The sequence below is a fragment of the Peromyscus leucopus genome, chromosome 5, assembly GCF_004664715.2.
Source record: "Peromyscus leucopus breed LL Stock chromosome 5, UCI_PerLeu_2.1, whole genome shotgun sequence".
NCBI lineage: Eukaryota > Metazoa > Chordata > Mammalia > Rodentia > Cricetidae > Peromyscus > Peromyscus leucopus.
This window is the reverse complement of record NC_051067.1, coordinates 125,770,062-125,791,781: the sequence shown is the minus strand read 5'-3', so window position 1 is coordinate 125,791,781 and position 21,720 is coordinate 125,770,062. Positions and strand designations below refer to the sequence as shown.

Here is a 21,720-nt window from a genome sequence, read left to right as displayed (position 1 = left end):
TGATGGATGATGGATGGCCCAGCCCTACAGTTTCAGAGAAGTCTTCAACAATGTGTCATGGCTCGCTGTATATTGGTGGGGGTGTATATTTAAGGAAGCAATTAAATATTTTAACCACCATTTACATTTCCTCCTTCTGTGCATTAGATAAAGCACCCATAAGTTACACTTTCAGGATTACCTTTACTGATCCTAGATGTCTGCTCAGGGCTTCCCCAATACGTCAAGCCATTCTAATATCCAAATAGTTTCACCAACCTGCCTAAGGGGAAAGTCTGAAATGACCCTCTTTACTATGCCAGACTCAAGAGCATAGTGTCTTATTTCAGAAGCCAGTTCAAACCCTACATTCTCCATAGTGTCTGGGACCTTTGGTATCTGCCTCATCCACGTGCTGTGCAAAGTCAGAGTGCTCTGCACACCTTTGCTGAGGCAGGCGGGTGTTTCGGACAGGTGCTTATGTTATGCCTTCATTGTTGTGGTTAGATGGATTGAGCTTTTGCTGTTTGACGTGTGTATTGATCCCATGGCCCCAGTTCTTACAAATTATCAGAACAGAGATGATCTAATAGAACTTGCTGGACCAGATGACACTCACGCCACCCACATCCATGTAAGAGGAATCTCAAGGTGTCCTTCTGGGTGCAGAACAGGTCTGTTGAAAGAAAATATACTACACTGGAAGAAAAGGCTCATTCTAGTCAGTAGAGTCTACAAATAGAGACTGTGCCTACAGTTTGGTGTGGTCACTTGGAACAGGGGCGATCAGCCAGGTAGCCTACCACAGTTACACTCTTCTGCCACCCAATTTTAAATAAAACGTGAGAAGGAAATGAAAGAAAAAATTCTGGGTCTGTTATGGGCTAAGTGTGGTAGCACACACCTTTAATATCAGAACTTGGGAGGCAGAGATAGGCAGATCTCTAGGAGTTTGAGGTGAGCCTGGTCTACATAGTAAGGCCCAGACCAGCCAGGGCTACATAGACTCTGTCTTAAAAAAAAATATCAGAGTCCTAAATAATCCTATAATCAAGTAGTTTTAAGGCTCACATAGAAAAAAAGTATATTCTAGAAATATCTTTGCCTGAATGCTTTCAGGACTCAGTAATGGTCTATGACACTGGGGGAGAAATAAGAGAGACACTCTAAGGACTGAAGCAGAGTAGGATGGGACTCATCTTCATACTGGTTGTCCTCTGAGGCCAGTCTGCACAGCTTCAACTGTGAGTACTCTCACCTGGGGTGGGACATGTCCCTCATCTTTGACACTGATCTCCCGCCTGATCTAAACCCGCACCCCCTGCCCCATCGTGTGTCCTCTTCCAGGGCTCTCAAGCTGGGATCTTGGTGTGAGCACAATCCCTCATTGTCCTCTCTGAGTTTCAGTCCTTCACTAACTTGCATTTATTTTATATCCCTCAAAGGGCAGACCGGTCTGTGGTGTCAGCAGGCTTCTGACTAACAGCCCATCATCTACTTCTGCACCCATCTCTGCCAACCATCCACTTAAGAGCTATGGTGCAAACTGTTTACTGTAACTCCTTACCACCTTAGCTCTCCCAGTTCTTCGTGACACGAGACAAAGCCCCGGCCTTCTGACTTCACAGCCAGTCCTGAACATACCCAGAAGGGCTCAGCACAACATCTAGGCTGCAGATGGTCTCATCTCCTTATCCTCTCATACCAGGGAGATACTGTCTAGACTCAATTGTCACTTATTTTCACCTCTTCCACTAACATGCCATCAGAGCTGTCTTTCCTGTCAAGAGCTCCTCTGACTACCTTCTTTAAGCACTGTTCAAACCCTGCAGCAAGCCCTACTCTGTACATATCCTGTTAAAGACACCAAGGCTGATTGAAAAGGGGATATTCCCAACTTTCCCAGTCCAATGCCTTTACCCCGACTCACAGGCCGCCCAAACACCACGGCTCCAGGATGCAGATAGACTTCCACCACATCACTTTCGGGTACCACCTGCACACGCTGCACCTCGCCTTTAGCCAGCATCTCATTGACAAAGTCAGTCCAGGAAATACTGCCCCCACTGGTACTGAGGGAGTTCAGCAGGCTCATTACAACAGCAATGATGAACAAGGTGCGCAGCCTCTCACGATACATCTGGTCTTCCCGCTCTTTCCGTCTCCTCTCCTCTGAACAGAACACAGGGAGAATCAGGCACATCAAGAATAAGCCCAGTCACATTCTCACATGAACAGGGTCTCACTTCTCTCTCTCTCCTTAGGAATACTCAGCAAAGGAGGGACAGGATCCGTGTCCTAATGAATCCCAAGTTTCTGCCTGTTTTTCAAGCGTTATCCTAGGCCTGGCATGGTGGTATACACCATTTATTTATTTATTTATTTATTTATTTATTTATTTATTTATGATTTATTTATTATGTATGCAGTGTTGATGATTTATTCATTTATTATGTATGCAGTGTTCTGCCTGAATGTTAGAAGAGGGCACCAGATCTCATTATAGATGGTTGTGAGCCACCATGTGGTTGCTGGGAATTGAACTCAGGACCTTTGGAAGAGCAGTCAGTGCTCTTAACCTCAGAGCCATCTCTCTAGCCCCTTATTTATTTTTTATTCATCTATTTATTTTATATCCTGGCTGCAGCCTCATCCCCATTCTCCTCTCCCAATCCCTCCTCCCACCCCCACAATCCACTCCTCTTCTGTCTCCATCCAGGAGAGGGCAGGTCTCCCATGAGTACAAATAAAACATGGCAAGCTGGGGCGGAGGTGGCGCATGCCTTTACTCCTATCACTTGGGAGGCAGAAGCAGGCAGATCTCTGTGAGTTCGAGGCCAGCCTGGTCTACAGAGTGAGTTCCAGGAAAGGTACCAAAACTACACAGAGAAACCCTGTCTCGGAAAAACAAACAAACAAACAAAAAAACAAAAACAACCAACCCCAAAACAAAACCATGGCATATCAAGTTGCAGTAAGACTAAGCACCTCCCCTGTGTTCCAGCACTTGGGAGGCAGAGGGAGGAGGATCTCTGTGAGTTCAAGGGCATCCTGGTCTAAACAGAGAGTCCCAGGAAAGCCAAGACTACAAAGAGAGACTGTTTCAACACCACTACCACCCTCCATCCCTACCCCTGAGAAAGAGAAGAGATGATACACTTAACAAACGCTATCCATATACTGTCTGTAGTCACTGAGACTTTATTCACTAAAGTCACTTCAGGGGAAGTCATAGTTCCCACTATGAATGGCATGTAACAACTTTTAAAGTCAAAAGCCATCCAAGGAACACCATGCTGTTGATTCATACAGGAGACTATCCACTACAAGTCCAGAAAGAAACACAGGCACTGAAATGCATGCTGTGAACTAAATATAACCAACATAACACCTGTAGCATATATAAGCTATCAGGCATAGCAGGTACCTGCTCCCACCTGCCCCAAAAGATAACATCTTCTTCATTCATGGAAGAGCCGAATCTCCCTCTACCCAAACTTTTTCTTCAAATGTAATATTTCAAAATAAGTTGACGCCAAGTGTAGTGGTGCAGGCCTTTAATCCCAGCACTTGGGAGGCAGAGGCAGAAGGATCCAAAGCCCTCTGCTCTCTATCAGAGTCTGCATAAACATAGTATGTATATATGTACATACACATAGTATGTATAATTCCAGCACTTGGGAGGAAGAGACAAGTGGATTTCTGTGTGTTCCAGCACAACCAAGGCTATATAATGAGACCTCGTCTCTAAAAAAAGAAACAAAATCCCCAAATCTTAATCACAAATGCTCACGAGCATACAAGCACATACACACATATGTATACATAATAACAACAACAAAACTGAAATACAGGGCTAGAGAGATGGCTCAATGGTTGAAACTACTGGCTACTCTTCCAGAGGACTCAGCACCCAATGGCAGCTCACAACTATCTGTAACTCCAGTTCCAGTACCACATCTTCTTCTGGCACTGCATGCATACGGTACACTGACATACACAGTAATTAAAACAAAATAGATAATGGTAATACATGCCTGTAATGCTAGTAATTGGGAGGTAGTGTCAGGAAAATCAAGAGTTCAAAGTCATCCTGAGTTACACAGTGAGTTTAAGGCCAGCCTGGGATACAGGACACTCTGTCTTAAAAATACCAAAATAGTACACATTTTTATCCCAGCTATCTGGAGTACTAATGCAGGGGGATCTCTGAAAGTCTGAGGTCAGCCTGGTCTACATGGTAAGTTCCAGATCAATCATAAATACACAGTGAAACTATGTCTTAAAATAATAATAATAAAATAGATAAAATAAAAAAAAGTAAACCCAAACTGGGCATGGTTGCATATACCTGCTAGCCCAGCACTTAGGAGGTAGAAATAGGGGGCTCAGATGTTCAAGGTCAGCTTCTGCTACACAGTGAGTTCAAAAACTGCCTAGGACTGGCTGGAAAGATAGCCCAGCTGTTAAGAGGACTCACTGCTCTTCTAGAGGACCTGGGTTCAATTCCTAGCACCAACTGACAACACACAGCTGTCTAGAACTCCAGCCCCAGGACACTAAGCACACATATGTGGTGCACAGACACATATTAAGACAAAACATCCATATACAAATGCAGCCTGAACATATACAACCCTGGTCTTGTGTTAGGGGTAGGGGTGGGACAAGCATGATGTTGTATACCTGTAATAACTGTAATCCCAGCACTTGGGAGGCTGGGGCAAGAAAGTTGAATGTTCAAGTCCAGCCTGGGCTACAAAATTGAGACCATTCCTCTCTCAATTTCAAAAAGTCAAAAATTAATAAATATAATTCATATACTAGGCCTTAAGACTATCATATTGTCCCTCATTTCTATTCCCATGATCCCATCACAAGAGACAGTGAACCCCGGCCCTGGGAGTGACTAGAAACTGGCATTCCATGCCCAGTGCTCAACTCCTTCCTCAAGGACTCTCCCAAACTACCCAATCTTGCCTGTCCCTCATTGATCTGTGCCATGTTTATTTGTGATCTCAAAACTTCCGATTGTTCTTTTTAATTATGTGTATGTCTAAGTGTGGGTTTGTACCTCTGAGTACAGTGTCTGCAGAGCCAAAAAGGGTAATAGATCCCCTGGAACTAGAATTCCAGGCAGTTTGTGCTGGGAATTGAACTTATATCCTCTGCAATAGCAGTAGAACTCTTTAACCACTGAGCCATACCTCCAGGCCCCTAAATACTGCTTCCTACACATTTCTTGCACATCTTTGGGCTTAATAACGTACCAGCTCAGAAAGTTCACAGCCCAGTTATTTTTCTGCCTGAGTATCTGATGTCACACTGTCTCCAAAGTGCTTAAGGCATGAACCTCCTTCAAAGCTATCGCATGGTATATCCACCAGTCAGCAGCACAGCAGACTAATAGTAAGCTTTGTTGCCAAAATTCTTCAGGGGCAGGGCGGGGGCGGGGCGGGGACGACGATTGTCAATTGCTAAATAGGTCACTGGTTCAGGCATGTAAAGACAAAATGCTGTTATTGAATTTCAAGGGAAGAGTCACCAGGTTTTCAGGCTCAGAAACCCTTCCTGCTGTGAGTACCATGTAGATAGTTCTAGATCCATACCATTCATTCTGACTACTGATAACCTGTAGAGAAACATGGAAGGTAAGGACAAGTCTCACCTTGCAGAAACAATGGAGGTATCCTCCTTAGGAGACTACTGAAAATTTTTGAAATGTATTTATTGTGTGCACATGCACAACTATGTGAATTCATATGCACCTCATGCATGCAGGAGCCCATGGAGACCAGAAGAGGATATCAGAGCTCCCAGAACTAGAACACAACATAGATGGTTGTGTGCTACCATGTGAGTGCTGGGAAATGACCAGTGTCCTCTGCAAAAGCAGGAAGTAACCACTGGGCCATCTTTCTAACTCCTGCCTGAAAATTTCATCAAAGGTTTATTTTCTATCCAGGTGGTGGTGGCACATGCTTTTAATCCCAGCATTCAGGAGGCAGATCTCTGTGAATACAAGGCCAACCTCCTCTACAGAATCAGTTCCAGGACAGCCAGGGAGGTTACAAAGAGAAACCCTTACACAGAGAAACCCGTCCTATAAATAAATAAATAAATAAATAAATAAATAAATAAATAAATAAATGGATGGATGGATGGATAGACAGACAGATAGATAGATAAATAAAATTTAAAGAGCCAGGCATGAAGACTTATACTTATAATCCCAATACTTGAGAGTCTGAGGCAATGGCCAGCCAAGGCTACAGAGGAAGACCCTGCCTCAAAACAAAAATGAACAAACAAGCAAAACAACAACAACAACAAAACCAAAGCCAGGAGCACAGGCATACATTTATAAACCCAGCACTTGGGAAGTTGAGGCAGGAGGATCAGCTCAAGGAAGCCTCAGCTACGCAGTGAGTTCTAGGCCAGCTTGGGCTACACGATACTTTATGTGAAAAAAAGGTGGAGGAAGAAAGAAGCCTTTTTCACTTCAAGATGTGAAATGTTCACCTGTATGTTCTAATTCTTTTTAGTTTTGCTTAAAAACAAACAAATAAAAAACTATGTATATGAGTGTGTAGTGTGCATGTAGTCATATGTGTGAGCACATGTGAAGGTAGGTTTACATGTGCATGTGGAGGCCAGAAGTTGACATCACGTGACTTCCTTGGGTGTTCTCCATCTTATATACTAAGACAAGGTCTTTTACTTGAACCAGAGCTTGGTGATTCAACCAGTCTAGCCGGTCAGCTTACACCAGGGATTCCCTATCTCTGCTCCCCAGTGATGAGATTTACAGACAGACAGGCTGCCAGACAGACAGGCGGCTGACTGCTCAGCATTCACATAGGTGATGTGGATCCAAACTCTCACACTTGCATGACAGTGCTCTACTCACTGACCCATCTCCCAGACCCTGTTTTCACTTTAGATTGAAGAACCTAGGTAAGCGTGATGGTGCATGCCTATAATACCAGCATTCACTCAGAAGAGAGACAGGAATATCAGTACAAGCTTAGAGCCAGCCTGGTCCAAGTGAGACTGTCTCAAACAAACAAATAAGTAAGTAAATAAATAAACTCAATCCATTTAGAATTTGCTCTGTTTTGAGAACAGAATTAAATGAGACAACATACAAAAATACTTAGTACAATGCTAAGCACATACTAACTATCTCTAATGGGTAGACAACTTCCAACATTATTGGCTCCAAAAAGCTTACAGAAAAACAAAAACAAAAAAGCAGCTTCTAGCTAAGAAACTTAAGAAACTCCAGAAATTTAGTTCAAACATTCATCTTCTCCATGCTTTACACTCCTAATTCCAGCAGGGTGAAACCTAAGATATGAGGGCGTTAGTTTCCCCAAGTGTGGCTGTGAACCAGAACAGGGCAATGTTAGCTTGTAAATGGTGGTGATCCTGCGGCTGCAAACCTGGCCCACTCATTTGCCTTCTCCTCACTCATCTGCTAGCTGGCTGCACACACTCAGGAACAGTGGAAACCCTGACTAGTGTGCACGGGGCTGGGATTACCACAGTCTCTACTCCCAGGACTTAGGATTTACCCTTTCTGTGCAGACACAGAAGCTCTGTCTGCCTCCAGATGTTCCTGAGTGTGACAGAGGGACACAGGTGTCCACAGAGGCATCTCTGAGAGAAGCAAGGACTCAGCAAGCACAGAGGGCAGTTCACACAGGGACAGGCAATCAACTCTGCCTTTCTTAACAAGAGGAGAGTCCACAAGGAGGCACAAGAGGGACAGGTACTTCAGAACATCAGTACCTTCATCATCTTCAGGAGCCTTGCCTTTGGGTTTATCATTGTCTTTGTTCTTCTGCTTCCTCTGTGAGGTATTAAAATAGTAAGTACCACCTATAATAAACAAGAAAAGGATTAGGTTTGTAGCTACAAGAGACATCCAAGAAAGCAGTATGTCCACAAATAATCACATCAGAACAGAAACCGCCTGGAACCTATGCCTGAGAATTGCTGCATCGGGTATGATAGCATTTCCGTCTATGTATACCACCACAGCATCTACTTGTGACAGAATAATGAACTATTAATGTATAAAGACAAATTTTTGCTATCTAAACTGGATAGCTAGTGGCTGGAACATACTTCTCTTGCAAGAGGACCTCAAGTTTGGCAGTTCATAGACACCTGTAACTCCAGTGCCAGAGAATCTAATACCAATACCCTCTTCTGGCCTCTGTGCGCATCTGGATTCATGTACACACACATTCACTGAAAAAATTTTTTTTCATTTTTAAAAAAGTAAAACGAGATTGGAGAGATGGCTCAGCAATTAAGAGCACTTGTTGCTCTTGCAGAAGACCTGGGTTCAGTTCTCAGAACCCACATAAGGTGTTCACAACCATCCATAATTTCAGTTTCAGGGGATCCAACACCCTCTTCTGACTGCTCAGGCAGCAGGCATACCTGTGGTACACACAGAAACATTCAGGCAAAACACTCACACACATGAAATAAAGAAATCTAAACAATATTTTTAAATAAAGCAGCAAAATGGCTAGCAGGTACAGTAGCTCATCACTGTACTACTGGCACTCAGAAGACAAAAGGATCACCTTGAATTCAATGCCACCAGGTTACAAGGTGTTGTACACAAGCCTGAGCTACATGAGACTATCTACAAAAGAAAACAAAACAAAAAATAGTTTTTTAAATTGGCTAATGTGACAGAATACAGAATTAGAGGATATAGTTCAGTGGCAGAATACATGCTGGGTTTAATCCCAAAATTCACCCCCTCAAAAAAAAATGGTGTTACAGACATAAGTTTGAAAATGACACTAGCTTAACCGAGAACAATTTAAATCTGCTTTAAATGAACTTAAACAGATGAATGACTCAAACTGTTTGGCACCTGTGGTCACAGCAGCAACTCAGTTGCCAACCCCAGGGACAGGCTGGCATAAGGCTGCACAGAAAAGCACAGGAAAGGTTTGGTCTTGCCCAAAGCCTCAACAGGTGGGAGAGAAAAATCACCATGACATCAAGTCTTAAAAAAAAAAATTTGTATGTATATCTCCATCCAGGTGTGGTGGCATCTTTAGCACTCAGGAAGTAGGGGCAGGCAAATCTCTGAGTTTGAGGCCAGCCTGATTTACAAAACGAGTTCTAGGACAGCCAGGGATGTACAGAAAAACCCTATTTCAAAACAAACAAACAAATAAATAAGTAAATAAATAAATAAGCAAAAAAATTAATTTAAAAAAAAGGCCTGGCGGTGGTGATACATGCCTTTAATCCCAGTACTTGGGAGGCAGAGGCAGGTGAATCTCTGAGTTTGAGGCCAGTGTGGTCTACTAAGAGAGTTCCAGGACAACCAGCACTGTTATATAGAGAAACCTTTTCTCAAAAAATTTTTTTAAAAATTAAATTTTTTTTTATCTATATGAGTGTTTTGCCTACCTGTTTGTATGTCTATCACGTGCATGCCTGAGGAAACTAGGTGCCATAGCCTATGGAACTCAGAATACAGAGTTACAGATGTGAGCTGCCTGATGAGGATGTTGGGAACTGAATTCAAGTTCTCTGGAAGAATGATGTTTTTAACCTGAGACACAGATCAGGCCCCAAGTCTAACTTTCTTCATAAAAACATTAACAGACAAAAAAGCAAAACTATATTCCTATTAGAACTCAACACTGGGTTTTTGGATGGCTGGGGCATATTCCTGCTTATCTCAGAGTCACTGAATAGAGGAGGGAATTCAGATGAAGCTCAGAGCAGAGGAGCCCAGTGGTAACACAGGCTGTGTCCTTCAAATCAGGACCCAAGCATTCCACCGTTCCGTATTCCAACTAGGCAAAAGAGGAGTGAAATTATGGCACCAACCCTGAATGTCCTCTGAGTTAAAGCAGAGACACTGTAGAATTTTAACCCCAGGACTTGAGAGGCAAAGGCAGGATCTGAGTTTGAGACCAAGTTGTTTTACAAAGTGAGTTCCAAGACAGCCAGGGCTACAACAGAAAAACCCTGTCTCAAAAAACAAACAAACAAAAAATGACAGTGACAATGAAATACAACTTCAACTTCATGCTTTATTTTTTAAGATTTTTTTTTTTAATTTTATGTGTGTGGATGTTTTGCCTGCGTGTACATCTGTGCACCACTTGTGCTGTGTTAGTGAAGGCCAGAAAGGATTAGATCCTCCAGAATAGGCATTACAGAAGGCTTAGCTGCCAAGTGGGTTCTGGAACCAAATTCTGAAAAAGTAGCCAATGTTCTTAACTGCTGAACCATCTTCCCAGTCCCTACCACTTACATTTTTAAAACGAGGGCTATGGTTGGGGATTTAGCTCAGTGGTAGAGCCAAGCCCAAGGCCCTGGGTTCGGTCCTCAGCTCGGGGGAGGGGGGGACAGTGGTGGCGCACGCCTTTAATCCCAGTACTCAGGAGGCAGAGCCAGGTGGATCTCTGTGAGTTCGAGGCCAGCCTGGTCTACAGAGCGAGATCCAGGAAAGGCGCAAAGCTACACAGAGAAACCCTGTCTGGAAAAACCAAAAAAAAAAAAAAAAAAAAAAAAAGAACACGGGGGCTAATAAGGTGGCTCAATATGTAAAGGTACTTGCTGCTCAGTGTGATGACCTGAATTTGATTCCTAGGACCCACATGGTAGGAGAGATCCACGGTGGGGGGGGACCTCCACACTCATACACACACACCTCTCTCTCTCTCTCACACACACACACACACACACACACACACACACACACACACACACAGAGCTGCTAAACAAAACACTAACGTAAGAAAAAATAAGTCTAGGCCTGGTAGCGCATACCTGTAATCCCAACATTTGGAAGGTAAAGACAGGAGGATTATGAGTTCAAGGCCAGTATGGACTACAAATTAATACCTTGTCTCAACAATAGAAAAACAGACACAAAAACCTAAACCAAACCAAACCAAAACCAGGTGAGTAGTGGTATATTCCTATATTCTACCACTGGGAAGGTAAAGGCAGGATGATCAAGAAGTATTCAGACTCCCTATCTATAAACATCATTTCAGATTATCCAAAGACTAACAGGCTCACAACAGAAAGAACCAAAGTTTGGAATGAAACTATAGCTTAGTTGGTGGAGTACTTGTCTACCATGCACAAAGTTCTGAGTTCAATCCCTATCATCACATAAAGTGGCACATACCTATAATCTCAGCACTAAAGAGGTCAGAGGATCATAGTTTTTATGGTGGCTGTTCTTAGTCTTCTGGTCAAAGTCAAACTAGCAACATTCTCCTAATGGTCGCTTGTCACTTGCCAAGGAAACTACATTTGATCACAGTGTATGTACATAGACGGAATGGCAGATTTTGCTGCACACCTGGGTCATTAGAATAGCCTTTGGCTCCTAGGCTACTCTACTGAACGCCACATGCTCTCACTACAGTAAGTAAGTGTTTTCAGGCAACTTGAACTCTTTTCTTTCTTTCTTCTTTTTTTTTTGGAGACAGGGTTTCACTAGCTAGTGCTGGCTGGTCTTGAACTGGTAGCCCCCTATTTCAGTGCTGGGATTACAAGCATACTAGACCATGCTCCTCTTCCATTATACTCTTATAGGACGACAGTAAAATCTGTGTCCATCACTATGGGAACATGCAATGCACAGATACACACCTGAAAGCTGCCACAGTCTGATTGAATTTGGAACTATATGTTGTTTCAGTAACAATCCGCTAATACCTCCAAAGCTAGGGATCAGTATTCGAAATAGCAAGTTCTGTAAAAAAGAAAAAGACTGAGGTAACACTAAGATCACACACCAAAACAACACAGGGCTAGGAATATGGAACAGTTGGTAGAGTCCTCGCCTAGTATGCAGGAAGCCATGGGTTTGATCCCCAGTACCCCATACAACTAGATATAGTGGTAGATGCCTATAACCCTAGCACTGTGACAGAGTTTAGCCTCAAACTCAGTGGTCCTTCTGCACCAGCCTCCCAAGCGCTGGGATTACAGACATGTGCCGCCAACCCAGTTTGTTTCGTTTTTGGTTTTGTTGTTTATAACTGCCTTATGTAGTTCAGGCTGGCCCCGAATTTACTATGTAGCTGAGGATGACTTTGAAATCCTGACCTTCCATCTCCACCTCCTAAATATAGCATTATAGGTGTGTTCCACAATTGGCTTAGTCTTTTATGTTCACTTCCCCCCCACAAGTCTTACATGTAGCCCTGGCTGGCCTAGCATGGAACTCCATATGTAGATCAAGCTGGCCTTGACCTCACAGAGATCTATCTGCTTCGAAGCTCATGAGTGCTGTGATAAAAGGTGTATACTACCATGACCCATCAACCTTTAAATGTTAAGATCAACAATCCAATTTAACATTTTTCTGATTCATAGTATAGTGAAGGCTAAGAATTGGAACCTTGTTACCAAGGGAAAGGCTATCTCTATCTTCTTGTAGCAATATTCCCACCAACATCAAATGGGGTCATACTGTGAATATATTGTGAAGTCCACTCATTTCTTCACTATCATGGAGAAGGCTGGGGCCCATTTGACAGGTGAAGCCAAAAGGTCAACATCTTTGCCCCTGGTGGTGGTTGTGAACTAAAACTCACTCAAGGGCTGGAGAGATGGCTCTGAGGTTAAGAGCACTGGCTGCTTTTCCAGAGGACACAGGTTTAATTCCCAGCACCCACATGGCAGGTCATAACTGTCTGTAATTCCAGTTCCAGGGGATCCAACACTTTCATAGACATACATGCAGGCAAAACATGAATGCACATGAAATATAAATAAATTATTTAAAAAAGAAAAAAAAAGGAAGGTGGTAATCAGGTATCAAAGGGACCACTAAAGGGCATCATGAGCTACACTGAGGAGCCAGTTGTCTTCTGAGACCTTAACAGTGACACCCACTCTTCTACCTTTAATATCGGGGCCATCACTCCACTCAACTACTACTGTGCCAAACTCATTTACTGGTACAGTGAATCTGGCTACAGCAACAAGGTGGTGGACCTCATGGTCTACATTGTCTTCAGGAAGAGAGAACCCTGGACCACCCATCCCAACAAAATCACACAAGAAAAAGGGAGGCCTTCCAGTGCTGAGGAGTCAGATGCTCTATTAACATATTGAGATTCTCCCCCTCCTCAGAGTTTCCATCCTAGACCTGCCTCACAAAAGAGGAGGGGCCTAGGGAGCTCCATTGTCAATTCCATCAATAAATGTCACTGGATTCAGGCAAAAATCAAACCCAAACAAAAAAGAAACAACAACAAAAGCCAATAACTTCCAACCACAGACTGAGGATCACAAGACTAGTTTCAGTGTCCATCTCACAATCTTCCTGGCCTCAGCCTCCCTGTAAAAGCTGAAATTGCAGGTGTACTTGCTCTGCTTTAAATAAATAAATTCAAGTGCATATTTGTCTGTAATATTTACACTGCCCTGAAATGTAACCACTTGGAAGTTTTAAGATAATATCAAAGCCTCATTAGGCTGAGATGAGGGGCCTGAATGAAGCACAGCCTTCCCATTCGGAACTCAAGGAATTCCTCTCAATAACAAACTACACTACTTCTGCAGCCACATGGTTTTCGTTCATGCAAAAAGCTTCCTATTGCTCTAAGCAACAATTATTTTTCCGAAGGCGCTGAAATTCATCCTAATGGAACTGGTCCAGTTGAGCCAATTGTACCACTAACGTCAGACACTGGTGAAATCATCCTGGTAGGGTGGTCCACACCTAATAACCCCTGCGCTTCCGAAGGTGCTGGTAAAAAGATCATGAATTCCAGAGCTGCTTTGACTACACATAGGGTTCCAGGCTACATGAAATCCTGCCTCAAAAACAAAAAGAAAGGAAGGAAAGAAACTGGTAAATAGGACTCGATTGTAAACCGCCAGGGCCCGAGGTCACACATGCACACTAGGGCTAGAAGAACCACCAAGGCTCAGCCTCACGCCTCGGGAAGCCCCCTTCAGCCCTCCTCCCGCACCACGCAGCCGGATAGGCCTAGCCGAGGCCTTGCCAAAGAGGAAGGTGCAGGCGCACATCCGGTCCGCAGGGACCCGCGACAGCCGCCGCCACCGCTAGGTCCGGAGCGGGTTACCTGCGGCGCTTGGCCTCCAGCCGCAGCGAGGCCAACCGGAGTCCCGCGGACCACGTATGGCCGCCTGCTCCCAGCCCCGGACGAGAGGCCTGGCTCCCTGCCCCGGAGAAGACCCCATAGGCGCCTGGGCCCAGGGTTCGGGTTTTGGCGGAGCGCGCGCAATAGGAGCAACGCGGCCGCCATGATGCCGAGAGCGGCGCCTGCGCAGTGGCGCTCCGGCCGCCCTAACGGTCAGGTTTGGCGGGGGAGGCCTCCTCCAGCGCTTGCGCCGTGGAGAAAGTTGTCTGCTTGCAGCGTCTGCGCTGTCAGAACTTTCTGGTCTCCGCAAGGTTAGCTGCTAAATTTCCAGTGTCAGCAGGGTGCGCAGCGCGAACGCTAGCAGCTGGGAGCCTGCGGGTTCCGGAGGAGACAAGCTACAGTTACCCGGTATTTTCTGTCTGTTTTGTTTCCAGTTCAAGCTGCTGTTTCCAGTGCTTGGCAAGTGAATACAGGATTCGGTTTTCACATCGCCTTTCTTTGGGGGTGTGATTCGGTCCCTGTTGGCCACTTTCTGTCCTTTATTTATTTATTTTTAATACACTATTCACCGTGCTACACACTCTGGCCTCATACTCCAGATCCTCAAGCTCAGCCTCCTGAGTGCTGGCCTGACAAGAGTGAGCCCCTAGATCCAGTTTTTTCTTAACACCAGAGGTCCTGAAGACGTTCCTGACTGGCTACAGAAAAATGATGTGGAGGTCCACGGTGTGTGAGACCACAGTGCAGCAGCTCAGAATAGGAAAACTGAGCTCCCCATCTTAAGGAAGAAGAAGAGGAACTCTTAAAGTCAGAAGTGGACTAATCAAATGCAGAATAGTCGGTCACTGGCCTGGGGAGGGCTAAAAAATAGGCTCAAGCCCATCAAGGGTTAATGGTCATAGAGAAGTGGTTGATGTTTTCTTTCATCTCAGGAACCTAAGAACAAATTCAGACTGCAGCAGGAAGGGCAGATGAGAAGGAAGATGTTTTTTGAAAGGAAAGTACTAAGCTCTTCCTGGGTCAAGCAGAGTGGAACATTTGTTCTATACATCTTTAAGTTAATGTAGATGGGGCTGGAAAGTTAGCTTAGCAGTTAAAGAGCACTGGTTCTTCTTCCAGAGGACTCCAGATCGATTCCCAGCACCCACATGGTGGCACATAACCATTTATAATTCCAGTCCTTGGAGAAACCCTTTTCTGGCCTCACTGAGTACCAGGCACTTGAGTGGTACATAGACATACATGCAGACAAAATACTCATCCGCTTTTAAAAAGAATTTTTAAGGTGATAAATTCATGTAGATAACGATCTTCTCATACTAGCTCATTTGTTTTCTCCTGGGCTGACTCACTTCTGGAAGTAATTTCCAACCCTAGTGATTGACCATGGATCTCAGCCAGGCTTATATAAGGCCTAGGCAACACAGAAGTCCATATTGCTACTCACAGGAAATGAGAATGTATTGAAAATGAAACTGAGTGTGTAACCCCTGAGTTTAGGAAGTAGAGGCAGGAGAATGGAGAGTTGGAGAGTTTAATAATTTCATTGGCTATGTTGTGAATCTGAGACCAGCCTGAGCTACCTACTTGAAAACCTGTCTCAAAATAGAGGGGGTAGGGGAGGAGGAGGAAGGGAGGGAAGGAGGGAGGGAAGGAGAAAGAGACATTGGAGAGATTGTTCAGTGTTTAAGAACTATACTGTTTTTGTTTTTTTTCAAAGATCTGAGTTTGGCTCCTATCATCCATGTCAGGCAGCTTACAACCATCTATAACTCCAGCTCCTTGAGGATCTGATGACCTTTTTTGGTCTACACACACACACACACACACACACACACACACACACACACCAAAGAGAGACAGAGATATAATTTTAGAATATTTTTCATAATCTTCCCAAACATTCTTCCCATCTTTCTCCTTCATTTATTAATAGTCTACTCCCCGTCTCCCTAAATCCCTTAGCAGCAGGCTAATACGTTTTGTTTCTTCGAACTGTGTTTGTGATCAAATTTAGGGCCTTATTAATTATAGTTACTACCACTGAGGTAATGCCCTTTGTCCCAGGCTTCATACCATTGGGCTTTCAGAGTTCATTCTGCAGAGACAGAGAGGAGGACTTGCTGTTCCACCCATGGACAGCTGTGTTTCTAGGCCTGGTCAGGGTCACTGCTATCCACTCTGTAGAGCAGAGGGAGGACTACCGGAGCTGCGAGTCTGCCCTAGTCTAGTGCCTGAATGCTAAATTAGTCTAAAAGCAGACTAAATGCACATGCCTCAGAAGTGAACTTACAGTGACCTTTGTTCCATTCTGTATCTTTCTGTACTCTCTAGGTCTATAATATTAAATCATTAAAACAATAATACTTCTTCTTCTTTTTTTTTTTTTTTCGAGACAGGGTTTCTCTGTGTTCTTTTGGTACCTGTCCTGGATCTCGCTCTGTAGACCAGGCTGGCCTCAAACTCACAGAAATCCGCCTGGCTCTGCCTCCCAAGTGCTGGGAGTAAAGGTGTGCGCCACCACCGCACAGCTACTTCTTAATGCTGAATAGTGCCTGGTTCCATCTCAAACACTGAGACTTAATGTTCATAACTCTCTTAAGTAAAAAAAAAAAAAAAAAACCAAAAAATCAGCACTAGGGAGGCAGAGGTGAGTGGATCTCTGTGAGTTTGAGGCCAGTCTGGTCTACAGGGTGAGTTCCAGGACAGCCAAATCCTGGACAGAGAAACCCTATCTCAAAAAACAAAACAAAACAAAACAAACAAACAAAAAAACCCAAAAAACTTGTCTTAAAAAAAATAAGAAGAAAGAAAAATCATATATATATAGGAGGAAAAAAACAGAAAAACAGGAAGGGTGAAATGATTGTGAAAGAAGATTGTTTAAGAACAAGAGAAACAGGAAAAGCAATCGGTAGTAAAAATAAGTGATAGTTTTTAGCCTAGGGGCTACTCTCTACACAACCAATAGAATATTCTCCAACCTTAAGAAGAGCTGCTGATAAGCACTAGCTAGTACAGAGCTGCAGGCTAGTCTACAGGACATTAACTACTTCCCTAGGAGTGAGAAAAAGGGTGTGAAATCACCTGCCACCTTGTAGATTGTACTGCACAGAGTGGAATGCAAGCCAGGCAGTCAAACTGACTTATGGACCTGTGTGTCAGTTCTCTCCTAGCTTTTATTGTTGTTCTTGCTCTTAAATTATTATTTTTTTCAAGACAGGGTTTCTCTGTGTAGCTTTGGTGCCTGTCATAAAATTAATTTATGAGTACAGGTATTTTCCCTGTATATATGTCTGTGTACCACATGTATGCCTGGTGCTAACAGAGACCAGAAGAGGGCATTATATGCCCTGGAACTGGAGTTAAGTTGAGCGCTGACAATTGAACCCTGGTCCTCTGAAAGAGCAGCCAGTGCTCTTAACGCCTGAGCCATCTCTCTAGCCCTGTCTTCCATCTAGTTTTTGAGACAGGATCTCTCTCTCTCTCTCTCTCCAGGGTTTCTCTGTGTAACTAACTTTGGCTGTCCTGGAACTCACTCTGTAGCCCAGGCTGGCCTCGAACTCACAGAGATCCACTTACCTCTGCCTCCCTAGTGCTGGGATTAAAGGCCTGTGCCACCACTGCCCAGTTCCCTTTTTTTTCTTTTCTTTCTTTCTTTTTTTTTTTTTTTTAATCTGAGGAAGGATCTCTATGTCCTAGAGTCCTAGAATTGCTAAGTAGACCTGGATATCCTCAAAGAGATCCACCTGCCTCAGTCTCCTGAGTAATGGGATTAAAGTTGTGCACCACTAAACTATATGGTTGTATTACATTTACATTGGGTGTGTGACACAGTGCCTGTGAAGAGGTCAGAGAACAACCTCTGAGAGTCAGTTTTCTTCTTTCACTACGTGGGCCCCAGGGATCAAACTTAAGTAACCAGCTCTCACCAGCTGAGCTGTCTTGCTGTTCTTCCTGTGCTAAACTTTGTTAAAATACCAGATGGAGGGCCTGGAGAGATAGCTCAGCAGTTAAGATCACTTGTTGCTCTTGCTGAGGACCCAGGTTGCTGCCTGGCTTCTGCCTGACTATTGAGTCATAACCACCACCAGAAGATGGTAAGAAAGCAGCCACTGGAACCTGTCAGCCAACAGCCCTGAGCAAGTTATTAACTTCTAAGCCTCAATTTTCTCATCAGTAAATGGGCATAATAATTATCTGCAAAGCTAGGCTAATGCCAACCTTGGATTTCCCACACAGTAGTTATAAAGATAAAATGCAATAAATGCATGTGAAAGCAACTTGTGAACCAGAAAGCCATTTTTACCAGTAGTTATTACTAAGATGTTGTGAGAAATAAGTGCCTGGGAAAAAGATTATTGACTCTCCTTTTAAAATTATGTTTTATTTATTATTGTGTGTGTGCATCTGTGTGTGTGTGTGTGTGTGTGTATGTGTCTGTGTGTGTGTGTGTCTGTGTCTGTGTGTGTGTGTGTGTGTGTGTGTGTGTGTGTGTGTGTGTGTGTAGTTCAGAGAACAACTTTTGGGAGTTGATTCTCTCCTTTCCTCTATTCTCAAGCTGCACTTTAGACCAGTCCACCTCCTGTAAGAATGTTGGCTTTAGGGTTGGGGATTTAGCTCAGTGGTGAAGCGCTTGCCTAGCAAGCACAACGCCCTGGGTTCTATCTTCAGCTTAAAAAAAAAAAAGAATGTTGGCTTTAGCTAGGCAGTGGTGGCACATGCCTTTAATCCCAGTACTTGGGAGACAGAGGCAGGTGGATCTCAGTGAGTTCAAGGCCAGACTGGTCTACACAATTGAGTTCCAGGACAGCCAGGATTGTTACACCGGGAAACACTGTCTCAAAACAAACAAACAACAAAGTAAAAAGAATGTTGGCTTTACCATCTCCAAGAGCATTTCCTTCACCTTTATTATTTCTGTGTTTCTTAACTTCTGTTTGCTCATTTGTACTTCCTCATTACCTGCCTGAGCCTGTCAAATCCTGTAGACTAGTTCACTTTGGCATGGCTTCCCTTCACTGTTTTGTTCTCCAGTGTCTGAGAGAAGCAGTGTCATGATGAACTCTTGCTTGAGTCAAGTGTGTCTTAGGGGTCCTTACCCTGACACCAGATACCTCCAGCTCTAGGTTCAAGGAGTATTCACCTGAGGAGAGAGCAAGGTCATCATCTCCACTCTAGACCTTTGTACTATCTGCTCTTATTCCAAGTTGACACAAAGGGCTCCTGGACTACGATCCTTCCTCTCACTGATCTTCACTAGGGGCTCAGACAAGCTGCTTCTGATTCCTTTGTTGTCTTATTTGCAAAACAGGTATAACTTTAACCTTCTGGAAACAAAAGATGAACTTTGAGTCTTTTTTTTTTTTTTTTGGTTTTCCAATCTAGACTTCTTTGGGCTTGATGATGTACATCTATAATCCCAATATTTGGGAGGTAGAAGCAGTAAGATGAGTTGAAAATAATATTTGGCTATACAGAGAGTTCAAGGCCAGCCTGGGCTGAATAAGATAAGACCCTGTCTTAAGCAAAACAATAACAACAAAACACCATATGATCTAGGCTTTCTTATTAATATTTAATTAAGTAACCATTTCAAATACAGGCTACCTTGTAGACTTCTACTTTTTGAGACTGGGTCCTCTCTCTTTCTCCCTCCCACCTTCCCTTTTTCCCTCCCCTCCTCCCTCAGTATTCCCATCTGCCCTGGAACTCCCTATTTGGAATAAACGGGCTTGAAACTCCCAGAGATCCTCCTGCCTCTGCTTCTTGAGTGCAGGGATTAAAGGTGTGGACCACCATGCCTGTTTTTTGTTGTTGTTTGTTTTTATTTTTTATTTATTTATTTATTTATTTTTTGGTTTTTCGAGACAGGGTTTCTCTGTGTAGCTTTGCGCCTTTCCTGGAACTCACTTGGTAGCCCAGGCTGGCCTCGAACTCCCAGAGATCCGCCTGCCTCTGCCTCCCGAGTGCTGGGATTAAAGGCGTGCGCCACCACCGCCCGGCTGTTGTTTGTTTTTAAAGCATAGTTGCCTTCTCATTCACCCTGGCCCCAGAAGCCCTTGGACTATGGCATAATTTGATCATTGTACCCACAGTTGCAGACAGTTGCAGAGTTCAGTCTATTGAAGCAAAGTCAGACAGATTGAAACCACATATTTGCTTAATAGTATAGCACCCGAATTTTGTAGATTGTTTGAATAAACAGATTCATATCTGTGATTTTGGGGAGATTTTGTTTTTTAGCTAAAGATTGTTTTAAGAATCAATCTCTCACTGGGCAGTGGTGGTATGCTTTTAATCCCAGCAACTGGGAGGCAGAGGAAGGAGGATCTCTGAGTTTGAGTCCAGTTTGGTCTACAGAGTGAGTTCCAGGATAGCCAGGACCACACAGAGAAACCCTGTCTTGAAAAACCAAAGCCAAAAACAAAAACACCCAACTCCTTCTCTCTGCCCCTCCCTTTCTCTGAGGAGACAGGATCTCCTATATAGTAGGAGCAATCTCCCTGCATTCTTAGTGTTGGGATTACAGGTGAGCACTGCCATGCCTGATACTTTATTGTTTTGTTTTGAAACTAGGTCTCCTTGTGTAGCCCAGGTTGGTCTCAAACTGTTGGTCCTCCTGTTTCAGCTTCTTGGGTGCTGGGATTACAGGTGTGTGCCAAGTTTAAGTTTGCTGTTTATCTAAACTGGAAGTTCCCTATCTGAGTTCACTGCCCATTGAGAGGTCAACAACTGGCAACATGCCCTGTATCATTCCTCAGTGCTGCTGGAAGTTGGGTCAGTTACTGGCAAAGAAGGATCAGCTCTGAATGTCCAATGCACAGCCTGTGTGTGTCTGAATATCTAGTTTGATATCTCTTCAGTCCAGGAGCACTTGATGGGGGAATAAGATATTTGAAGCAGGAAAGGATATGTTTGTCTGTACAAGGCCTCTCAGGTGGTTTTCAGTAAAACAGGAGTTTGTGTCCAATATCGACAGCCATTACTGCATGTATCCTTCTACATAGCCCATATCCAGTCATAAATAGAAATGTTATATGCTTGGGGGACAGTGACACTTGTCTTCCTGAAGGGTGAAGGTCCTAGGCCTTTGGGCCTTATGATTAAGGTCATAGCTTGTTACTGGCCAGCTTGTCCAATACATCCATTGTTTTGGTCACTACAGGTTTTCAACAAATCAGAGGCAAATCAACCCTGCTGTTGTAGGATTTCCCATAAGCCACACTTATAGGATTTATGATTAGTGAGTATGTATGCCACACCCAAACCTTGTCTGCCAGTAAGCTTGCCTTTGTCCCCTCTGTCTGCTGGGAATTTCCAGAGTCTGTCTTCAGGAGACCACTGGCCCCTTCTGGTACTTAGAAATGCAGAACAAAAAAGAACAGGCCCAACGAAAGGGTTTAAGATGTGGAGGGATGGGAGATACCCAGAACTTCTGTTAGTCCCCAAATAAGGATTAAAGACACAGGAGGAGCCAGGTGGTGGTGGGGCATGCATTTAAACCCAGCACTGGCAGAGCCAGGTGGATTTCTGTGAGTTTGAGGCCAACCTGGTCTATAGAGTGAGATCCAGGACAGGCACCAAAACTACACAGAGAAACCCTATCTTG

The 21,720-nt window shown here is 43.9% G+C and overlaps 1 protein-coding gene across 3 annotated transcripts in view; it reads right to left on the bottom strand.

Annotated features, from left to right (window-relative positions):
- Spg7 (SPG7 matrix AAA peptidase subunit, paraplegin) overlaps positions 1-21,720 on the bottom strand; it is a 56,204-nt gene that overhangs the window by 24,776 nt on the left and 9,708 nt on the right. The window contains exons 1-4 of one of the 3 annotated variants that reach the window (XM_028880878.2): positions 14,091-14,310; positions 11,641-11,743; positions 7,774-7,863; positions 1,910-2,151 (exon numbers count right to left, since the gene is read on the bottom strand). In XM_028880878.2, coding sequence (XP_028736711.1) covers positions 1,910-2,151; positions 7,774-7,863; positions 11,641-11,743; positions 14,091-14,273 — 618 coding nt within the window. In that variant the 5' untranslated portion in view covers positions 14,274-14,310. Of the gene's footprint in view, positions 1-1,909; positions 2,152-7,773; positions 7,864-11,640; positions 11,744-14,090; positions 14,311-21,720 lie in introns of those variants that run through there. The other 2 variants (XM_028880879.2, XM_037206341.1) reach the window with 2 other exon arrangements.